This window comes from Lacerta agilis, chromosome 5 (assembly GCF_009819535.1).
Source record: "Lacerta agilis isolate rLacAgi1 chromosome 5, rLacAgi1.pri, whole genome shotgun sequence".
NCBI lineage: Eukaryota > Metazoa > Chordata > Lepidosauria > Squamata > Lacertidae > Lacerta > Lacerta agilis.
In genome coordinates this window covers 52486101-52505079 of record NC_046316.1, presented here as the reverse complement: position 1 = coordinate 52505079, position 18979 = coordinate 52486101, and the positions used below count along the sequence as shown (strand labels likewise).

The following is an 18979-nucleotide window of genomic DNA, read 5'->3' as shown; positions in this document are numbered from 1 at the left end:
TTAATTGGCTTACATTTTTCAGGTTTTACGGATCGGTGACCACCTGACAATGAAGCTGGGGGGGGTAACTAGAAACAAGCGAGCAAAAACACTGAACCAGCCGGACAAACCTTTACCATCGATGGGCGGTGAAGTTGGCGCAATAGAACCTTAGGGTGAAGGGTGGGATGATGATGATGATGATGATGATATCCCTGATACAAAAGGGAAAAGGACTGGAAAGTGAAGAGGGAAATCAGGGAAATTTCAGCGCCACGGCTTTTGTACTCTTAAAAGAATGACTACAGGTGGAGTGGAGGAGGTAGTTCTGGGTGGGGAAGAGACAAATGGAAGTAGTTGGTCCTCATAGCCAGGGTGGTGGAGAGGCAGAGCCAGGGCTATCATTAGGCCAACTAGGCAGGTGCCTAGGGCACAAACCTTTGAGGGGTTTTACAGTTCTACACAGATTATTCAAAATGATTTGTGTGCTAAAACTTTTCCCTTCGTATTTGAGAAAGATGGTCAAAAATTGTTGCATTACAGTAAGCCCACAATTTATGAAGGGGTTACGTTCCGAGGATTGCACCTAAAGCCAAAATCAAATATAGTCAAAACACATTGAGTTCAATGGCAAGTGGGGTTGCAAAAGTCTTTTTCCCCAGATATCCACCTGAGTCCTCCACTGCTGCTGTCCTGCTCTCTCCCTCTCAGGCCCCTACCATCTTGGTCACACCATTACAGTATTCTTTCCCCTCCCCCCAAAATCCTTCCAGTAGCACCTTTGAGACCAACTAAGTTTGTTCTTGGTATGAGTTTTCGTGTGCATGCACACTTCTTCAGATACTTCCCACTTATCCAGATCACCAAACAGTGGCAGGAAGGGGGCTTTTTTTCTTCTTGAAAAATGTTTAGCTAGGCAAGTGTACTGTCCTCTTGCTTATAGCATAGCTGTGGCTCTGGCTGCATGTGTGCCGCAGCTAACCAGTGAGGTTGGCCATTGCTGTCGATTTTGACACCATTGATTATTTAAAGGCATTTAAAACTTTTGTGGACAAATCGGACAGCATAGGCTTTAGTGGTTTATTTCTATTTTCTTTGTTAAAAAACAGAATCAATATTTCCTTCAACCTGTCTCAAAAGCACTGTAGAAGATCAAACAAACCCTTTCTATTTCTTCGGGATGTGTGGTTGAACCTGTTTTCTCATGCAGTTTCCTTGCCAAAGAGCAGGGAAGAAAAAAATGCTGGTAATTTGTGTACCATCCCTGAACAAACTAAAGACTACATGCCATGCGCAAGGGGGAGGAGAAGCGCCTAGCAAATGAAAACTCAAGAAGGAAGCTGACTGACTGGGCATTGGTATAGTTGGTATTGCTCCAGCTGGATCACAGAGTCAGATCTGACAGTTTCTACAATGAATAGCCTCCCACGCGCTTCTCATACTAGTAGCTGTTATGAAATAACAGAATAAAGTTCAGGTTTGTGTGATAATACTGGCAAATACTTAGAACCCTCCAGTTAAAAATATTCATATTACAAAAGATTTTTTTTGTTAAAGCTGTTTCCATCACATTCACTTTTTAAAAGCAACACTTTCCTTATTACATGTATTTATTATATTTATAATCCTACTTTTGAGGAAAACAAATAATATATCCCCAAGCAGATTACATAACTTTGAAGTACAATACTCAATGCAGTGTTTCTGTTTTTTAAAGAATTCGAGACACAAAATGAAACCCAATAATACATTTATGCATTTGTGGGTGCCAGATACTTAATCCATGAACTCAACAAGTATTAAGAGGACAAAGGGAAAGTCCATTAAGAAGGCAAAAGCTCTGGGCCAAATAGCAAAGGGGTGGGGCCCCTCCTCCAGCTCCTAGATAGTCAGAAGGACAAAAGCTGGAGTTTAAAGTCTGTGTGTAATATGAGCTAGAAGTAAAAGCTGCTGGCTGGAAAGCCAGAGAAGCAGAGCATGATGTTTGATTTCTGTTCGAATCAAAGACTGCAGCTGTAGCAGAAACCAGGTCCTTTTGGGGTGTTAATGCTGTGAACTCCTCCATTGTAGGCTCAGGTTGTATATATGTGTAAATAAACTATATATCATAAACACACAACAATCTCTGCTGTGCCTCATTGGCAAAAGGAAAACATGAAGAACCCTGGGCGAGTGCCTGGAACCCTTAGTATCTCACACTGCAACAATACTAAACAGAGATTGCAGAATGTTAGGAAGATCCCTTATACTGGTCCCTGTGGAACGGACTTGCAGCAGTCCTCAGATTAATAAACATATTAAAATAAAAAAAATCTGGCACTGCTACATAGAATTGCATCATTCCAAAAATGAGTAGTCCCTGAAATATATTTTGAAAGTTCAGGTTCTGAAGGCAGATTAAAGGAAGGTATGGAGCACAAACTTTTTCCAGCCCTGCTAGTAGAGATCATTTCTAAATAGATATGTTGGGTAATGAACTTGAGATGTTCTGCATCCCAAACATGTTACTAAGCCTTTGTAATGCTAGAAGGATATAAATTGTGGCCTTAGTGAAGGACATTGCATGGTGTGTGTGCATAGGTAAAAAATGTTTTGGGATATACTTGACAAAGCTGAGCAGCTTTTAAATAGAGCAGCTGAAGAGATAAGGAGAAACAACTAAGTTGAGAAGCTGAGGAAGAGAAGGAAGCAGATAGACAAAGATTCAGAAAGTAGAGGAACCATGAACATTGGCAACAGACTGTGACAGAAACAGGAACATGCTTTCTCCTGAGTCAGATCATGGGTCCATCTAGATCAGTACTGTCTATTCTACATTGCCTGCCAGTAATTCTTCAAGGTTTTATTTTGGAGCTTTCTAGCCCTGCCTGGAGATGCCAGAGACTGAACCTGTGACAGTTTGCATGCAAAGCATTTACAATTGCTTCTTCAATACATTTGTTATGATTAAAATAGCTGTTCTGAATATAAAAGATACATGTGTTTGTGTTAATTAGACTTCATAGTGATTGTGTTCTGCCTTTCCTCATCCATTGTACTGTGCTCATTACACCTTAATGTCTATCACATGTTCTTTTGGGGCATTCTCCCCTCACACAATTACAGTCCTGTGAAAGGAAGAGCAGGCCTGCTCACACCCCCATTGTTTGCATCCTCACTGGTCCTATCTTCTGCCATTCATGCATTCAACAGGGAATGTCTGAATTGGGAGATTTGCTATACATAAACATAGGTTTCCTATATGATTTAGAACCCAGCAAGCATGGTTGCAATCTCTTTCTCACACAGGTGTAATTACTTAAAGGTAAAACAAAATAAAAAAAAATTCCTTCCAGTAGCACCTTAGAGACCAAGTAAGTTTGTTATTGGTATGAGCTCATGCTGACTAGGGCTGATGGGATTTAGAGTCCAACAATATCTGGAAGGCCAGTGTTTAGTCACCTCTCCTTTATTGGATTTAAGGTTGCAATGTTATATATTATATTTATTGGATTTAAGGCTGCAATGTTATATATATGTGTGTGTGTGTGTGTGTGTGTGTGTGTGTGTGTGTGTATTTTAATATTTGTTGGAAGCCGCCCAGAGTGGCTGGGGAGACCAAGCCAGATGGGCGAGGTACAAATAAATTATTTATTTATTTATTTATTATGCAGAGTTGTTTCGAATACTGTATTTACCCCCTGCCTACTAACTCAAATTCTGGAGGCAGCTTGCAATATCCTTATGGGTTTTCTATCATATTTCTGTTAATAGGACTACCAGTGTGGGTTGGACTTGACAAAGGAGTGTTAATAGCTTGAGATGTTCAGGTGAGATGTCTTTATGAGAGCTAATCGCCATATGAAAGATTACTGTGTGACACAGGACTAGCCTAGGATATTGTGAATAGGGGGGAAATATGAGAGGTAGGCAGGGAGCAATGGGAGCATGCTTCCTTGTCTACCTACAAATGATGTATTCTAGGGCTCCTGTAAGGGTGACTGTAAAGGTGAATAAAGGAGGCAGATTGCAATTTTTGGAGACAGTGGAAAAAAGAAACGGAGGACTTATTAAGCTCCAGAAAGTAGCATTTGGAGAGGGAATCTGGAGATCTGATGTGGTACTGTGGATTTGGCTGGCCTGTTGGAATGTTAAGTTGTCCCTCTTGCTCAATCTGTGTACTTACAAATAAATTAAAATATTACAAAACAGCAAAAGCCTCCAGTGACCTCATTCCAAAGAAAACTAAATCTGGTTAAGTGTTGTGTCCCTGGAACTTCCACAGCACTTGGAAGCTTTCCAACAGCAAAGCAGGCTTGTCCAATTGTCTTGAGGTAGACATTTACATGCGTCCAGCTAGTGAGCAATTACAAATCTTTCTCCAACATTTAAAAGAGAGAGAGAGAAATGGTAATATAACATATTCCATTTTATTTTAACTATCAAAAGAGCAATGCTTTGTATGAGGCTTATAGGTATCAACACCCAACATTTATTTCAGTACATATTTTGAAATACCAGCCTATTTCCTTGAACTCTTAAGTGCTGCTTTGGTTGCTCTTTTTTTCTGTTTAATTTCTTGAAATCTTATGTGTTCCATGTAAGTTTTTAAAAAAATCAAAGTTTTTACTACTTGCATATGCAGTTCCATGGGTTACACATATGAGTGCATTTGTTTTCAGGTATTCAGCTGCAGGCATAAATCAGGAGTAAATATGCACAACACAGGAAGCACTTATCCAAGATTAGAGGGGAAGATACTGAAGAACAGTAGTATTTCCCAGCAATTGGTAACTTCCAGAGGATATTTGGTCATAAGTTCACAAACTCACAGATGATGCAGGACATGACAGTGCTCCCCAGCTTGTGCCACCTCTAAGTCTCCCTTTAAAAAGCTGGGGAGGGGGGAAGATGAAGAAAACCTGTAGCAACTAACAAGATCTGACCCAGGTGGAGAAGCAAAGGGTGAAATAAATTTCCTGTTCTCTACACTGTGGACTCTTTAGTTGCCAAGACTAGTCTGGACCCCAGGAGCACGGATACCTGCAGATCATCATAATTATCATCGTACTCAGATTATTCTGAAATGTGTTCCAAGTCGAGCAAAAGGGAAACCTTCTTTAGAGAATTCTAATGTAAATGGTCAGCATGAAGTCAGGTGGTAAAACATGTAGCTACAGCCCTGGTTTAATAGTGTGCTGGAAAATGCATGAGCTTCACAGAGCCCATTTGCGGTAAAAGATGCTAAGAGAAAGCTTCCGTTTTCATTTGGAAACCAGGCAAAAGCAGAGCCAGGAGAGTAGTAATGTACGGTTTTACCAAGCTCCGCATGAAGGTGGACCGTGTGCAATGCTGATCACAAATATGTCAAAGTTGCCAGCTTTATTTAGTTTAATTGGTAGGTGTCATGACCCTCACCCTGAGCAACAGCTTGTTCCCCAATTTTGACTCAGGTGAGGAGGGACCAGCCAGGTAAGGTGGAACAGCAGCACAGGAGGCAGAGGTGGCACACATCAACCCAGGCAGCAACATTACACCAGAGAGCTCATAAGCCTGGGACCCATTAATACAAGGACCCCTGAATTTGAATCTCCAGATGAAGAAACTCCTGAGCATGTATGTTGCGGTGATCTACACACACACACACAGAGAGGGGGGGGGAGCTGACAGGAGCGAGCCAGCAGTGAATTACACCGAGCAAGGTAGAGTTAACTTTATTACAAAAAATGGAATTCACACAGGAGTGTCAGGCCTAATGAGCACAGCAACTCAACTCAAGCAGGTCTTGCCCCTATGAAGCAGTTGCTGAGTCTGAAGGCCCTCATCTCCCCACAGCTGCTTAAGTCCCCACCTCTCCATGGTTTCCCCAAACAATCTGAGACTGCACCTTCTCCTCCGCCCTCTTCATGCCTATCCTGGTTCTGGGAGACCAGGGGGGAGGAAAGCTTGTTGCAGCAGGAGGGGGAGACATCCATGCCTCCACCAGCCAGATTCATCTCTTCCTCTTGGACTCCCTCCTCTCCTGCTTCAACTTTTGGACTTCTCTCTGCTACAGATTCCCTCCACTCACTAAGCACTATTACCTCTTCAGCTTCCAACACATCACCCCAGGCTTCTCCCTCTGACCACTCATTGTCATCCCACCACCAATTCCATGGCTCTGAGCCTTCTTCTCTTGGGGGTTCCTCAGCTGGTTCCTCCCATCATTCTTCTGTGTCCAACCAGTTCACAACAGAAACCCGTGCCTGGCAGTCAATGCCAACAACAAACCTAGGGAGAACTAACAGAGAGCAGGCAGAGTGCTAAGAACCAGACCACAGGACTGTCACTTTCTGAGAAGTGGTGGGGTGGTGGGAGCCTAGGAGGGCTGATCCAGGACAAAGCTGCAGATATTGTTAGAACAAGTTGCTCACTTGAGCTTCCCGGGATTCTGTAATGCTGGGCTGCCTTGTTGAATGTCAGACATGACAGGATGTTAATCAATGAATGCTTTACTGAATAATTGCATATTCTGATTGGTAATTGTATGTTTAGAATGTTTGTTGATTGACTGGGACTAGAATAGGGATCCAGAAGAAGTGTATATACGGACAAGTGCTGGTCACCAGCAGTTAGTTAGTTGGTTTGGCAGCTCATGTTGGTTGGTGTTTGGTGTTCCTGGTAGACAGCCAGAAGAGAGAAGACCTGAAAAGAAGAGAGGGGGACTGGAGAACTGCTGGGGTCACTGAATGATTTGGCTTAGGCTTAAAAGTCAATGGGAGAACTTGAGTTGACAAGGGCAAGTAGGCAAGGGGCAGAATCACACACACAACCTCCCCACATCCTTGGGCATCCTTGGGCACATCAGTTCCCTGTCTGTCAACTTTCTCCATGTTCATGGGGCAAACCTGCACTGGGGCTTCTACTTGTGTTTGCCTGGACATGAGTAGAATCCCTCACATGATTAGAGAACCTTATTTATCAGGATCCCAGATAGCACAAAATCTCTACCCACAAATGGGGGTGGAGGAGGACATGCCTGAGGGTGTTGGGGTGGGGCTTCCATGTGAGCCTCTGCTTCCACCTTGACTGTAAGATGTCAGTAGCTACAACACTGAACATGCATATGGTCTACAGCCATCCAGTCTCAAAAGCTGGAAAGAATACAGCCACTTGTGCACCAAAAATAGCCCACAGCCAAAAGCACATAACTCCAGATCCAGAACTAGGGAAGAAGTGCAGCTAAATCAAAGGGCAAAACAGAAAGGAAATGAAGTACCCTGGAAGGAACTCAAGGACAATTCTACATAGCAACCAATCAGGTGACTGAAAGAAAGTCAGAATGTTCTGGTAGGAAGCCCTAAATGCCAACATGGAGTCAGGAGAGGCTGTGCAAGTCTTGGACCAGTGTCTTGATGCAATGGTGGACTAGATAAAGGTCCAAAAACTGAGCTTGAATCCTGGAAAAAATGGAGGTTTTGTGGGTGAGTGGTCATTTGCCTGTTTTGGATGGGGTTTCTCTCCCCCTGAAGGAGCAGGTATGCAGACTGGGTCTACTACTTGAGCCATCTCTGTCACTAGAGACCCAAGAGACCAGTAGTGCTTTTTGCCAGCTTTAGCTGATATGCCACTTGCAACATTTTCTGGACCAAGACATCCTGACTACAGTGGTCCAGTAAAAGGTTGCCCACAAGAGAATGTGGCCCAGGGGCAGAAAAAGTTCCTGCAACCCTGCTACTGAATTCCAGGTTTGGGGGTATGGCCTTACCTAGAGAATATGTACATCTCCACAGAGAAATGCCAGACTAAATACCATGTTGAGATGGTAGGATCTAAATCACACATTTTAGTAGTGTGTTGTTTTCTGAACACAAACAATATTTTTAAAAGACTGTTCACGTTAGGCAGGGGCAATGTGCCATGCAGAGTCATGGATGCAAATGTTTTCACCTTCCTTCCTTGGTGCTGTGATCAGGGAAACTGTGGCTGCATGTGTTAATAATGCCACTTCCTCCTAAGAACACTCCTGCAGTACTGTTGAAATTCATTCTAAAAACCACACTTACATATTCTTATCAGACTGAGTTGTTCTAATGAAATGGCATATTCCCCCAGTTTAAGATCACAATATGATAATGCAATATGATAATAGGATGCAACTACAGTTTTGCAGGATCTACAAGGTCCTACTACAGTGCAATATGTTTAATATACTCTAATCTTCCCACTCTAAATTCACTCCCTTGGCAAATCTAGGACACTCCTGTCTTTCTCTTCATACCTCACTGCAGCAATCAGTAAGTGTTACCCTCCAGTCTTCTTTACTGTTTGTGCACAGTACAACAAAGTAAATGTTCTGACTGAATTGCAGGGCTCCATTATTTAACACACACAGGCCTACCCTGAGAAGGAAACTGGCTCTATGGTTCGGAGAAACAACAGCATTGGGAAGCTGGTCAAGGGAGAAGGAGCCTAGCAGTTACCCTGTTCTGTATATCATAAATCTCCAAGAGCTAAAACAGCTTGCGCTGGGTGGAACCGTCCGCAACCTTCAGTGGCAGCCGGCGGGAAGAACTGACATCAGCACTGCGGCAAAATGGACAGCTCCATCAGCATTTCTCCCTGTCATGCTTCCTAGCAAAGTCAGTTGGGAATGCGAGGCTAGGACCGGGAAGATGCACCATTAGCACTACCAGGTCCCTCCAAGCCATCTAGCCTTCCTCAGACGTGCGCCCCAAGATTTCAGCCAGCAACGCCAGCTGCTTCCCATTCCCCGATAGGCGTTCTCTGCTCTGCCTTCTTCCGTCGTAGTAAGGGGAGCCCAAATCCCTCACCTCCGCTACTCTGCAAAGCAATGACCATCGCCCCTAAATATTCCAAGCTCTATCGCCCTGTAGAGGAGCAGTCCTCCTCCCACCCGCACCCCAAAATCCGCTACATTCCCTTCCTGCTTGCGCCCAATTGGACTGCCGGAGCGCCCCAGCATCTTCATTCCCCGCCTGTCCCTTTCATCCCAATCTCCTCCCCTTGACCGCGCCCTAAAAGTGCAGCTTTCCCCCACCCCCGCCTTTCTGCGGCGCACCGGGCGACCCGCCTCCCTATATAAAGCACGGACGGCGCAGGGAGCCTCTCTACTGCCTCCAGGATGAATTTCGGATCGGATTCTCACTACTTGGCCTCTTCCTACAGGAAGATCTTCGGGGAGCCTCCCCGCTACTCCTCCCGCCTGGGCAGCTCGACGGCGGGCAGCAGCTACCGCTCGCAGTCGGCGTCCCGCAGCAGCCATGCCGTCTCGTACCGGCTGGCGCAGGCGGAGAGCCTGGACCTGAGCCAGGCGGCGGCGGTGCACGACGAATTCCGCCTGACGCGCACCAACGAGAAGGAGCAGCTGCAGGGCCTCAACGACCGCTTCGCCGGCTACATCGAGAAAGTGCGGCAGCTGGAGCAGCACAACCGACTGCTGGAGACCGAGCTGGGCGCGTTGCGGCAGCGCCATGCCGAGCCCAACCGGCTGGCCGAGCTGTTCCAAGCCGAGCTGCGAGAGCTGCGCGCCCAGCTGGAGGAGACCGAGGCCTCCCGGGCGCAGGCGGCGCTCGACCGCGAGCGGCTGGCCGAGGAAGTGCAGCGCTTGAGGGCGCACTGCGAGGACGAGGCCCGTGCCCGGGCGGAGGCCGAGCAGGCGCTGCGGGCGCAGCAGCGCGAGGTGGACGGCGCCACGTTGGCGCGCCTGGCACTGGAGAAGAAGGTGGAGGCGCTGCTCGACGAGCTGGCCTTCGTGCGCAAAGTGCACTCGGAGGAGCTGGCCGAGCTGAGCGCCTCGCTGCAGGTGCCCGCACTGGCCACTGTCGAGCCGGACGCCACCAAGGCCGACCTGACGGCGGCCCTCAAGGAGCTGCGCGGCCAGTACGAGGTGCTGGCCGCTAAGAACCTGCAGGCGGCCGAGGAGTGGTACCGTGGCAAGTTCGCCAACCTGAGCGAGCAGGCGGCTCGCAGCAACGAGGCCATCCGCGCCAGCCGCGAGGAGATCGGAGAGTACCGCCGCCAGCTGCAGGCGCGCACCCTCGAGGTGGAGAGCCTGCGCGGCGCCAACGAGTCCCTCGAGCGGCAGCTGCACGAGATGGAGGAGCGCCACCACGCCGAGGCCGTCGGCCTGCAGGTAATGAGGGCGGGCGGGCGGGCGGAGGAGGGGCTTGCCTTTCCGCGCAGGCGCCGCGTCGTCATTCTCCGCACCGTGTCCAAGGACACACCTCGTGGCCAGACGCTGTCGATCGCCTTAGCGCGCTCGCCCCCTATCGCGCACGTAAGCACCGCTTCTCCACCCACCCCTCCCCCGGTGGCTTCCGATCACTATCCGCAGAAAGCTACAGGAAACGGATCTCTGGGTTGGCTCAGGATGACAGTTGTCGCCTGTCATGTGCTGAATTGGTCCATTCACAGCAGACTTGGTCCATTGGTCCATTCACAGCAGACTTAAGTCCAGTGGTTGGAAGCCTCCAGCTGCCCTTAGAGTTTTGAGAATCTCGTTTCCAAAAAATCTGCTAGCTGGCTGCTAGGAGGGGTGGGGTGAAAGTCTATCAACACATTCAGTCTGGATGGTGTGTTAAAACAGGCTAGGAGTTTTGCTTTTTTGTGCAGGAGTCTCTTAGAAAAGCCATTCACTGTGCAAGGGTATCACTTGCATGCTTATTTCTCTGGGCGCATTAAAAGCTCTTAACAGTTTACCATGGAGCTCCTGACTGTAGTGCAGTTAGGCCCATAAACAGAACCTCTTATGCCATGAAGTGTTTTGATTGTGTGTCCATCCCCTCCAGTCTCATGTTAATTATTTGTGCACATGGGCGTAGCTGGGGCAGGGGGCAGCTGCCCCCAAATAAAAAAAAAATCAATACAAAGCTGAGGTTCTGCCCCCACCCTAACAAAAGCCTGCCCCCCAAATCCTGGCTACGTCCCTGGTTGTGCACTGGTTTCATAACAAGGAAAAACTGACTTCCACATCTGGATACTGTGCCTGCTTAGTGTTTTCACAGTTCCTGGGCTTGAATAGTGAAAAGGGTGATGTCAGCCTTGGAACATCTCTCCCTCTTAATCTGCGAGGAATTGTACCTCTCCTAACATATCCCTGCTTCTTAATGTATTGAGAAGAGAGGACTCAGACTGAACTGAAGCTAAAAGACAGTGGAGGAAACTATGTCTCTCTCCATGGTACTGAACAAGATGCATTACAATCAATCTACCGCTAGCTAGTGTAGCCGGTAAGAAAATACGGGATGCTTCTGTTCAGGGTGCCAGCCAGACATTGGATCTTCCAGGATAGTCCATTACTTTTGTTACTCCTCCTTGCTTTTCCCTCTTGGATAGTCAGCATTCCTTGGCAACTGAAAATGCTCTGTCATCATTGGGCTGTTTGGGGGAAATTTTAGGAATTTTTCATCTATAAGTTTCTTGTGCATGGGAGGCACTGTTTGGCTACATAAAGGATACACACATTCTAAGTTGAGCTTGCAATGCTCCCCCTTCAACATATTGCAAACTGAAGCTGTATTACATTAAAAGAGGAATTCTAGGATTGCATCTTATGTAGGTGAGTATGTTGATTAGTTTGAAAGGCATACATATCAACAGCCAGGGCTAGAATTAGGGCTGAAAATTGTGATGATTAAAAAAATTCCCCCAATTATTTGGCAATCTTCTGTAAAACATGCATACATCATTTAAATGGGGGAAGCTTTCTTCATAAGAAAGACTGCCATATTAATATGCAAATTTAATGAGTTAATCACTTACAAGTCCTATGATTAATCAACTAAGATTTCTATAATCAAATGGCGGCCCTAGTTAGCAACCGTACAGGTGTAGCAGGAGCATTTACTTGGCCAAGATTCTGAATGCAAATTTGTTAGCGGAAATGTGTAACTTAAGCAATGCTGAAAAACAGCCTCTGATTCAATTAGAGATACAGAATCATTGCTGCAAATACTTGACACTGAGCTTTTGGTATATGTGATATAAAGGTGTCCTTTATACATTGCTGGTGCGAACCTTTTTCCTTAAGCAGATCCCAAATGGCTGGGGTCTTCATCTGAGTTTACAAATTCAGGGCACTATAGCTGTAAGGGTGATCATCACCCACTTCTCCTCCAGGAGTGTGTGCATGTGGAGGGGGGGCAGAATCCAGAGAAAGTCCTCTAAGGATAAATAATAATACTTGAATAGCTTCATATAGGAGAGGGTTGGGTCTGTGTTCCAGAACATTGAGAGAAATCCCATCCAGTCTTCCACATAGGACTTATTGGTGGTTGTACCCAGAAAGCTGTCATGCAGGCTTATACACGTTTCAATGGTAGACCAGCATTTGCATGTTGTTTTGTGCAAATGCATGTACAATACTGCTGATTGCGCCACAGTTCCATTCTAAGAGGAAAAGAAACTACTCACCAATGTATTTGGCTTTAAAACATCAGTTTTATATCTGTCTGTCTGAATTACAGGACACTGTCAATCAGTTGGAGAGTGATCTGAGAGACACAAAAAGTGAAATGGCTCGGCATCTGAGAGAATACCAAGATTTGCTCAATGTCAAAATGGCCCTGGATATAGAGATAGCAGCATACAGGTAACAGTGACTATCAAAGCCCTGCTTGCGTGTTGGTTATGTAAACAGCATAGCACCAAAATAGACTGTGATGAAAATCAACCCTATCTTTGTGGTTGGCGGGAGTCAATTGATTCTGATTTGATTTTAGGATGTATTTTAATTGATTGCCTGGTTTTATGTTAACATGTTATATATTTGACGTTAGCCTCTCTGAGCCTGGTTTTGGCCAGGGAGGGTGGCATATTAATAATAATAATAATAATAATAATAATAATAATAATTAATCATCTACTGCCACACTTGTAGATGTCAATGAGAAGTAGAGCTTTGTGTCATCAGAATATTCCAGACTATGTGCGCCAAGATTCTAGGTGACCATACTTAGCGATTTCATATAGATGTTAAACAACATGGTTTTTTTTTAAAAAAATAAATAAATCTGTAAATATTTTCAAATTCGTTTCTTTGGGGCATGAAAAAATGCTTGGATACTCACCCCTCTTTTAGTCTTCTGCTTTTAACCAACATAGGGACTAGAAATGGTCCTACCTCTTCATAAACATGCTTAATCCTGAATTGAACCCCAAATAATAATAATCTCTACTTCTATGATGTTTACAGGAAACTGCTGGAGGGTGAGGAGACGCGTTTTAGCACTTCAAGCATCAGCATTTCATCAATGAATCCCCCTTCCAACCCCACTTACTCCTTCCAGCCCAGGTTCTTCAGTTCCTCTATGGCCAGCAGTTCCAAAATATCCCCCACTTTCTCTTTTAAGAAAGAGGAGAAAGAAGAGGCTAAATTGGCTTCAAAAATCTCATCAAGCCAAGTAGGGGAAGCCTTTGCTGAAATGATTGAGGAGACCATAACATCCACTAAGAAAACTGAACGAACAAATCTGGAAGAGGGGGGTGCTGCAAACCAAAAAGTGTAACCTTTCACCTTAAGTACAATGAACCTTTAACGGGGGAACAATATAGCTTAGACCTTTAAATTGCCTATGCCTGAATTAAGGTGCTTACCAGCTCATGTACACATAAAGTTCTAATCACATCACTAGACTAGTTTAGTAAGAGCACCACATCCAGAATCACTAGGAGGAAAGAAAGGGGAGGGGGCTCAAAGTTTGATGTTTTCTGGGGAGGGACTGTAGGAAAACTAGTTGGCAAACTGCAGAGTTATATAATAGCCAGATCTCACAATTTCTAAATTAAGCAAAGAGGGAAGTCTCAGAAGTGCAGCTAGTAGGAAAAGGTAAAACCTACACATTATAGTTAATGACTCAGGGCTCCTTCATGATGTCTGACTTAATTGCTGAACCTGCTATTCAGTATCAGTTGAAAAGTGAACCCCCTTCACAGGTAAGATACAAAATATCCAGGAATTGCACCTTGTCAGGGAAGTGCAGATTAATCTTCATTACCTGTGTCTTGAAGGCAAGTAATTAGATGATTTATTCTGTTTCCAGTTCTTCTGGACCATAGGGATAGAGAAAATGGGGCATTTTGTTTGCCTTGCTGTGTCGTTGGTGTACTCTAGAAAGAAGCACAATGCATTCAAAAATACTAGGAGGAAGCTACTGACATTTATAAGGTGCAAATGTCTTTAGGAAGATAAATACTAAGCCACACAATAACTATGGACAAACTTTCTGTACCAATGCACATGGGAGCTCTCTGTCATATGATAGCACATAGTGAAGATGCACTTAAGTATATCTTCGTTATCTTGGGATTGCTCACTGGTGCATCTTCCCCTTTTAAAAAACCTACATGGTAAAATAATTAGGAGTATTAGAGCCCTGCTTTTCTGTTAGAAGCATGGACAGTCATTTCTGTGATTACATTGTGAACCATTGTTCTGTCCATTTCACTTTGTGCCATATTTGTAGATTTAAAATAGTAATTGCTTACAATCAGTAGTGCCAGCAAATAAGAATAAAGGAAACAGGTATGCTGTAATCAGTTCCGAGGTTTAGCTTTAGCCTTGTATGAAAATAAGGCTAAAAGAAAAAAGATCCACTCTCTTGAGTTTTCTCTAGAGCACAGATTCCTAACTTCGTTTCAAAAGATGAGATATCTGGTTTCCTATTGCCATAATCGGCAACTCAAAACCATGGATATCCTGGCTTTTGATTCACTATTAGAAGGTGTAGTAGAATTATGCCAGAATTATGCCAGCTGCTTATTTCTATATTATGGAAAGCAATATGGGTTCTATGTGCTGTATTAGAGACAAAGTTTGTTAATAACATACTATTAAGGTATTTTTTCTTAATGTATTTTCTTAAATGTACTCACTGCCACATGATAACCTCACCAGTGTATTGTAGTGGTTCTTCTGCCTTTTCTCTAATAGACTTAGAGGAGCATATTTATTAACCTTGCCAGCCAGACTTGGAAATGATGCAGCTGCACACATACACAGAATCACTTCTGCTTGGTAAATAACAACTGGTGCTGTAGACTGATTAATGAAATTCTGACCATTTCAAGACACTGGCAGACTGAATCCACATGTTTGCAGCAAATGACACAAACAAGTAGAGTCACAGGGAGGAAAGATTCACACCTACTATTTTCTCAAAAAGGAATCCTGATAAGATAGAATCCAATCTTCCATCTGGATCTGCTAATCTTCAGTGCACCTTTTCAGTCTACCATTTGAATATGTGCCAAGTTTTATATAGAACTTACTAGTGTGGATTTTCTTTCAATGCCTTAAAATTGCCAGCAGAATTTGCTTCCTGCAAAAGCTGAAGATTGTGTGTTATTGTGATGTGTTTGCATTAATGCATCCTGCCACAAGGTTTGATCACACAAAACCATCATGTCCTATCAGTTTCACTGCAATAGTTTCCTGAACTAACAGAAACTGTTTCGCTCACATTCTTTCCTCCTCTTCTGTAAGGCACAAATAAATAAAGATGACATGTCTTGAGGCAGCCTGTTTGTCCTTGGTGATATTCTGACTTCAAACTTTTCTGGGTTATAATCTCTTTCCAAACCAATTACATTCAGGCAAATCAGTGTTTGATGTTTGGGCAATGTCTAGAGCTAACTTTTCATACCAAGTGGGTTGCAAGAGTACTTCAACACAGAACCCACAGGCCAACACTGCCTTGGGGTGTGTGTGAGAATATTTGACACATACACACACACCCTCAGCCCTTGGGCTGCTTTCCCAGTTAAGCTAGTGAAGCATTGGGCTTTGGGAAGGAGGTGTGAGGCTCTGGCAGGGTCCTAGAGCTCTCCCCACCTCCCCAAAGCTGGGAAAGCATTAACTTGGCTTTGGGAAGGAGGCACAAGGACTCAAGGACCCTGACAGAGCCCTCACGCCTTCTTCCCAAAGCCCAGCACCTGGCTTACCAGCTTTGGGAAGGTAGCACAAGGGCTGTGGGGGAGCATTAAATGTTGCGGAGGGCCACCAAAAAGGGAGTAATAAGCATGGTTCATTCTCATCATTCGTACAGTTTTGGCCAGTTTTTAACATGCCTTCCCGGTAAGATCTTCTTAAACTGGACCATTATTGCCCAACAAGAAAGGAAAGATGGGCTCTAGTAAGTGCTGGGTTGCTCACTGCAAATGTCTCGCAAGTACAGTAGGCTACCATGAATGCGAGTACCACATAGAGCAAATGCATCTTGTCAGCTAATACAATCTTCAGTGGATGACATTCATTCTGACACAATGACAGGACAGCCCTAAGGAATAGATATCATGCAACATTTACCCTAGCAAGGCCCTTGCACTTCTCTAAGCAACTCCTGTCCAAAAACATAGTTTAATTTCTCATAGTTAAAATGATGGCATTCACTCGCAAGCTGTTGTAATAGCAATCCACTTTTCATGGAGGATTTGGCTATCAGTGGCTATTAGCTAGGATGACTGTGTACTATCTCAAGAATTGGAGGCACTAGGCCTCTGAATACCAGTTGCTGGGAGAGGGCTGTTCTGTTCATGTCCTCCTTGTGTACTTCCATAGGCATCTGGTTGGTCACTGTGAGAGTAGGATGCTGCATTTGATAGGGCTTCGGTCTTATCCAGCTGGGCTTTCTCTTAATTAGCTTATTTCAACCAAGCTGTGTCCCCAACTTCAGGAAAATCTTATCTCCAGTCAGGTTGGTATCCTGCACATTTTGATTCATAAAACTTTATGGGAGGGCTAGACACTTACCAGTACTTTTATTTATTTATTAATGAAAGCTCAGGCTCTGGGGTCCTTTGCTGACATGGGCCTTGATGAAATTGCTTCAGTTGCACCATGGATAATCTGGCCTTGCCGCAACTGTGTGAATTTTTAATGGTAAATATAAGAATAAATTCTGAAGTCTATATCAGAGCAACACTTTCATTAAGGCGATCAAAGTGGCATGTAAGCTTTGAAGTCTCCCAGAACCTGCAAGCTATTTCATGACATTTGGGTTGGCTTAATATGATCTTTGGAATTTTCCTTATGAGCGAACATGGCGACATTTACTCTGTGTGTGTATCAAAAATAAATGTTCAATTTGATTGGTGCATGCCTGCTGATGACAGTCTAGCTGTGCCGTGGTGAAGAGGCTGAGAAAGTGGCGTGGCTTGCCATTGTGCTAGCAATGCTTTGTAAGAGTGTTCTTGTTTTGGAACAAAGAGGGGTAGTTTAAGCCCTTAAGAAAGGATACTGAAGCCATTAATAAGAGCTTTCTTTATAAAGTCATGATCTGCTGTAAAATGCCACATACTTACACTTCCTTTCCTTTGGAAACCAAGAAAATTAATCGCAAAGCAAATACTATAGGGTCATTGTCATCTCCCCAAAGCTATTCAAGATGACACCCACTAATTAATGGGAAATTCATCAAGCTGAACAATGGGTCATTTCATGTGTTCAAGCAACATGTGAAGTACTGAGCATTTCTGGAAGTCATAGAGCTGCAATCAAAAACTGTTTTAAGTGAGTTTGGAACTGCCTATGTTACCGGTATATGGTGAAAAGTGAAGCTTGGAGAAGCATCTTATTCTTGGTGCTGTGCTTGAAGGAGCTGGTATCTGTAGTAAGTCTGTCTTGGGACAGACAATGCCTTTATTACTATGTTCTTAGAATCTAGTATTGGGTTTGAAGGATCCTGCCTCAGTAGGCAGGGAAACTCGGAACCCTTCAAAGCCCTACAGCTGTCAGGCACTATGATGCACAGCAATTATAAGATGCAGTCATACATGGCTATAATACATAGGAACAATTGAAGGAAACCTGAGTTTAATATCTAAATACATATCTTATTTTTATGATAAAAGATGATTTCCTCCTTTCTTAGCTTGTACACTTCAATATTAGTTTGGACTTGTAATTCCTTTCTTTCAATTTCTCAATTCTTCATCTTGATTTATTGATTGATTATTCTCTGCTCTCTTTCCCTGTATACGAAATCAGTTCAAAGCAGTTACTATGAAAGTGTGATAGAAGGCAATAACACTTCAGAGGACAACAGGGAGCAGAAGAAAAGTGAGATTCTACATCTAGTTTACAACATTCTGAATTTTCATAGCCCCGTGCAATTTCACTCAGAGTGAATTTTGGAGCCATTCTTTGAGCCCAAGTTAACTCAAAGCACATTTAAGCAGCCTAAATACACAATTCTTTCCCACTTAGTATGTTATTCGAATTTGAAGGAAAAATGCCTGTTCACCAAAATAATCAAATGCCAAAATATACTGCAGCTGTGTTCTTTGTAATAATTTATGATCAAAGGACAAACTAACCAACTACACCTAGAACATACTTTCTGCACCAGTGGTATGTCTTGATGATTCTGAAATTGTACACACATTGGGGTGAGCTAGAATTTCATATTGTCTTACCAGCTCAGCAAAAGCTTATTCAAACCAGCTTCAAATTACAACTAGAATAGGCTTCCTCAACCTTTGCCCTCCAGCTGTTTTTGGCCTACAACTCCCATGATCCCTAGCAGGACCAGTGGTCAGGGATGATGGGAATTGTAGTCTCAAAACATCTGGAGGGCCGTGGTTGAGGAGCCCTGAACTAGAAAAATGAATTAATCCAGTTCACCTAAAATATCATTCCATAAACAAAGACCTACACTATATAACAAACTATTAAATCTGGGGTCCCATGATGACACTGCCCTTGCAGGGGATGATAGTCTCCTGGTCAATTTTTTAAATGAATTGTATTGGTGTATTTGTGGCAGCTGTTTGGTTGCGGGGGTTTGCCTTTGGGAAGGGGGTTGTTGTTGCCTGCTTTTTGTGTTTTGACTGGTGTGTTTGTGTGATTTGCCTGGTTTTGGAGTGGGAGTTCTGAGCAGTGTCAGTTTCTCTTCTGTGAAAGCAGTATTTTCTGGTGTCCACAAGTTTATTAGATTTCCAAATGTGTTCCTTGGCCCAACAAAAAATGGGGCCCCCTAAATTAATCTAATATATGCATTAAAAAGTATTTACAGGCATATAA

The 18979-nt window shown here is 44.0% G+C and overlaps 1 protein-coding gene across 1 annotated transcript; it reads left to right on the top strand.

Annotated features, from left to right (window-relative positions):
• The first annotated feature begins 8982 nt into the window (after positions 1–8982).
• On the top strand, positions 8983–15476 carry INA (internexin neuronal intermediate filament protein alpha). The gene is made up of 3 exons (XM_033149756.1): positions 8983–10093; positions 12426–12550; positions 13154–15476. The coding sequence occupies exons 1-3, from the start codon at positions 9083–9085 to the stop codon at positions 13464–13466; spliced, it is 1449 nt and encodes a 482-aa protein (XP_033005647.1). The 5' UTR covers positions 8983–9082; the 3' UTR covers positions 13467–15476.
• Positions 15477–18979: the final 3503 nt, after the last annotated feature.

What these genes read in the sequence shown, in the direction of transcription:
- INA (XM_033149756.1), top strand. Translation starts at nt 9,083, where the DNA reads ATGAATTTCGGATCGGATTCTCACTACTTGGCCTCTTCCTACAGGAAG. An exon ending in CCGAGGCCGTCGGCCTGCAG is followed by an intron (nt 10,094 to 12,425) that starts GTAATGAGGGCG and finishes TCTGAATTACAG; the next exon opens with GACACTGTCAATCAGTTGGA. An exon ending in ATAGAGATAGCAGCATACAG is followed by an intron (nt 12,551 to 13,153) that starts GTAACAGTGACT and finishes TGATGTTTACAG; the next exon opens with GAAACTGCTGGAGGGTGAGG.